Source organism: Diaphorina citri, unplaced genomic scaffold, assembly GCF_000475195.1.
Source record: "Diaphorina citri unplaced genomic scaffold, Diaci psyllid genome assembly version 1.1 scaffold299, whole genome shotgun sequence".
Classification (NCBI taxonomy): Eukaryota; Metazoa; Arthropoda; class Insecta; order Hemiptera; family Psyllidae; genus Diaphorina; species Diaphorina citri.
Genome location: NW_007377734.1, coordinates 244,868 through 249,067, shown reverse-complemented (window position 1 = coordinate 249,067; position 4,200 = coordinate 244,868). Strand labels below are relative to the sequence as shown.

At 37.0% G+C, this 4,200-nt stretch overlaps 1 protein-coding gene across 1 annotated transcript in view; it reads left to right on the top strand.

Annotated features, from left to right (window-relative positions):
- Positions 1–387: 387 nt before the first annotated feature.
- Positions 388–4,200, top strand: part of LOC103507238 — a 16,988-nt gene continuing 13,175 nt past the window's right edge. The window contains exons 1-4 of the mRNA XM_026822150.1: positions 388–515; positions 731–837; positions 2,396–2,454; positions 2,805–2,892. Of these exons, the coding sequence (XP_026677951.1) occupies positions 423–515; positions 731–837; positions 2,396–2,454; positions 2,805–2,892 (347 nt within the window). The 5' untranslated portion in view covers positions 388–422. The remainder of the gene's footprint in view (positions 516–730; positions 838–2,395; positions 2,455–2,804; positions 2,893–4,200) is intronic.

Here is a 4,200-nt window from a genome sequence, read left to right as displayed (position 1 = left end):
TGTATGGGTATGTTAAAAGTACTGAAACCAGTCCTTTTTTTACTGGAAATAGTTGGAAACCTCTGATTCTAAATGATTTATCAAAATCCACAAACAATTTTTGAAGGATGCCTTTGATTTGTTTGGACTATGACTAACTTATGTTTAATTTATGTACTACTAATTTCCCTGGACATTAATGGTTTTGCTCAAGTTGCCTGAATATTTTCTTAGGTACCTATATACCTTGAAGATCAAAACAACCTTATAGACAGACTTTCTTCTGTCATGTGAAATTTCCTGGACATTAATGGTTTTGCTCAAGTTGCCTGAATATTTTCTTAGGTACCTATATACCTTGAAGATCAAAACAACCTTATAGACAGATTTTCTTCTGTCATGTGAATTTTATTTTTTTCTATTTCAGCTGGATCAAAGAGTATATGAATAAAAAGAAATTCAAACCATCTATAATCAATGTGGATACAATTGAAACTATCATGAACTATAATGCAACACAGAAACATATTATTGTTGTAAGTAAATGGATTTTTGTTTTTGTATGGGTATGTTAAAAGTACTGAAACCAGTCCTTTTTTTACTGGAAATAGTTGGAAACCTCTGATTCTAAATGATTAATCAAAATCAACAAACAATTTTTGAAGGATGCCTTTGATTTGTTTGGACTATGACTAACTTATGTTTAATTTATGTACTACTAATTTTATGTCTTTCATTCCTTCCCTCACAGATTGGTATGAATGATAAAACCAGTTTGAGGTACTACAGTGATACAGTGTCAGAAATCCTATCATACTACCTCTGTTTGAATGTGCAAATTGCCAAACCCCTAAGCAGGTAATGTTATACATATTTTTAATCTAGTAACAAACTAGGTATCTAATATACAGGTTCTAATAAAGCAATAAAATAAAATGCAAAGACAAATTAGGGGACAACCAGCCTAGCTAGCTTGGTTGGTGGTGTGTCTGCCTTGTAAGTGCTAGGCCACAGGTTCGATTCTCATCCGGGGCGAATTTTATCCTGATAGGATAATCTTTGTTCTGGGAACAGCTGGCTCTCCTCCTATCCTGTCTTCCTTCTCTCTTTGATTCCGGGACGATAAGACCCTAGCAGTTACAGTTCCCTCTGTCAAACCTCTTAAAAAAAATAGGGGACACTTTTAGCTACAAAAAAAGTTTGGTCAGAGGTTGCCCTTGGACCTATAACTGGGTCCAAATCTTAAAAAAAATAGGGGACACTTTTAGCTACAAAAAAAGTTTGGTCAGAGGTTGCCCTTGGACCTATAACTGGGTCCAAATCTGAAATTTTAAATAAGAACTACTAGAGCAGTGTTTCCCAACCTGGGCGATATCGCCCCCTTGGGGGCGATGGAGATTTTCATGGGGGCGATGAAGCCTTAGGGGGCGATATGGGGGGCGATCAATAAAAGGAGCGATAGAGAGAAATGTTCCGCTCTCGACCAACTTTTTGAGTTTCGTTTATGTTTTTAGTTTGATAAATACAAGTTCGGCCATGCCTTTTCCAGAAGTTTGGCCATGCCTCGGGATGAACTAGCGGGCTTCCGGAGCGAAGCGACGGAATTCAGCTAGTCTTATATTATAAGAACAAGATCCATTCACTCATTCACAGTTCACATTTCACATTTCACACACTGATCGCTCTATCTCGAGAACCACACCACCTAGAAAGCTGAAATTTGGTAGGAATATTCTTTTTATGGTCTAGGTGTGCAATAAGAAAGGATTTTGCGAAAATCTACACCGATCCTGAGATATGATCAATTTTTGATCGCTGAAATCTCCATAAGAAATACACAGAGTGCAGAGACTGCGGGATAGAAAACTTTTCCTCGCTCGCCTAATATTTGAGTTTCGTTTATGTTTTTAGTTTGATAACTACAAGTTCGGCCATGCCTTTTCCACAAGTTTGGCCATGCCTCGGGATGAACTAGCGGGATTTTAAATAAGAACTACTAGAGCAAGTCAGAATTATTAATGTACTAGAGTTAATCCCGAGGCATGGCCAAACTTGTAGAAAGTTATCAAACTAAAAACTGCATAGTTATCAAACTAACAACATAAACAAAACTCAAAATGTTGGTCGAGAGCAAAACATTTTTCTCCCACAGTCTCTGCACTCTGTGTATTTCTTATGGAGATTTTAGCGATCAAAAATTGATCAAATCTCAGGATCGGTTTAGATTTTTGCAAAATCCTTTCTATTGCACACCTAGACCATAAAAGGAATATTCCTACCAAATTTCAGCTTTCTAGGTGTTGTGGTTCAAGAGATAGAGTGATCAGTGTGTGAAATGTGAATGGATCTTGATTTTATAATATAAGATTGTTATTTTTATTTTATACCTAATATTGAAATTTTGTTTCAATTTCAGTAAAATCTATCGGAACAGAGCTGTGAGATGGATGACTCAATTTACTGTCCTATGTGATTGTAAGTATAGCAAACATTTCTTGTTATATTGAGAAATTAATACTTACAATTTATTTGATGCTGTGTGGTGATTATTATTTATTATTAACATTCAAGTGGGATTAATGTTCAAGTCCTTTTACTGCATGATGAAATCCCATGCTTGGATGGGATTTAGACCCCCCAATCTCCTATTTACAAACATTTAAAGACTTAGTAGGCATCCACGACAGTTAACCAACCATTGACTCAACCCAAGAGAAAATAAACCATGCTAAATAATAGTGTCCTCAATCCAGCCTTGACTATAGCTCCGATCATACTATCAACCTTTGCAGAACATGAAGTTTGTGTTTCATCTATCTTTTCAGTTTCATTGGATCGGATTTGTGACACCATTCTCAAGACAAATGGCATTGCTAAAGGACCTCCAGATATATTGGGAGAAACCATACTTGGGTAAGATACCTGACTAGGGGAAGATAGCATTCATGATGTTACACCTTTTTTTTTTTTTTTTTTTTTTTTTTATCTGATATTCTTTATATAATTCTTTTTAGGTCAAAATTTCATCTATTTATGAGAATAAGTTCCAAAAACTTAAGTTGATGAAAAGACATTTTCTGGGGAGAGACATTTCACAATATGGACATTTTGTCAAATATTAACCTTGTGTTTTCCTAATACTTATTAGAAGTTATTTGGTATGTATCTACCAAATTTTCAGAATTATGTCAAAAATGAACGTTACTTAACTTCATTATATTGGGGCAAAATATCCCATGGTCACTGTTACATCTTTTGCTTTGTCTTAATTTTCCGTTTTTGTTCTCTCTTTTCCTCGAAGGTTTTTGACAAGAACCATTTTGTGTAGTTTGAAGTGGGCTAAGAGTGTAGCAGTAGGATGAAGACGGAAGACTAATTCAAGGAGCGATTTGAAGTCCTCATGATGTTTGTTCCGACATCTATGTTTTGTTCTCTCTTTTCCTCGAAGGTTTTTGACAAGAACCATTTTGTGTAGTTTGAAGTGGGCTAAGAGTGTAGCAGTAGGATGAAGACTGAAGACTAATTCAAGGAGCTATTTGAAGTCCTCATGATGTTTGTTCCGACATCTATGTATGATGTATCTAGTTCAGGACAAGCAGGCTAAACCTGGTTGAAAACCATCACAAACCAGCTTCAGCTAAGCCATTGAAACAGTGACAACAAAGGATTTGAAGAGAGGGATCTCTCCTGTGTTCTGGGCATTGATCCACCACTAGACATTGATGAAGACGAAAAGTTATTTCAAGAGTGGCACAACTCCATTGTGGATGGTGAATTCTCCTCCAGAGTTACAAAGCCCGTATAAACTCAATGGAAGATGACAAATGTCCTCTCTGCAAAATAGCTGTCCCCACGGTCGGTCATCCATTTGAATACGCGGAAAGTCCCATGAACCTAACACCTGAATCTGGACGGACCCAATTCAGGCAGCAGCATTCGTAGAGTTGGATAAGGAGGAGTGAAGTCGTCGACAATGTTAGCAACAACAACAGCTCTGCTCCTGACGCGTGCGGTAATGCGGTTTAGTTTTTATCTTTCTAATCACAGAAGTTGAGTATTGACAGTGAAGAAATAATTATTGTGTTGAAACTTCCATTTTGGCAACTTGAAAACGAAGCTGAGAAATAGGCTGAACATTGTTGAGAGGGGAGACTTGCGACTGACATAACCAGCCTCTGTAAAGCTCACCAGGCCCAAGGGAGCCATTAACCATGAAGCTCA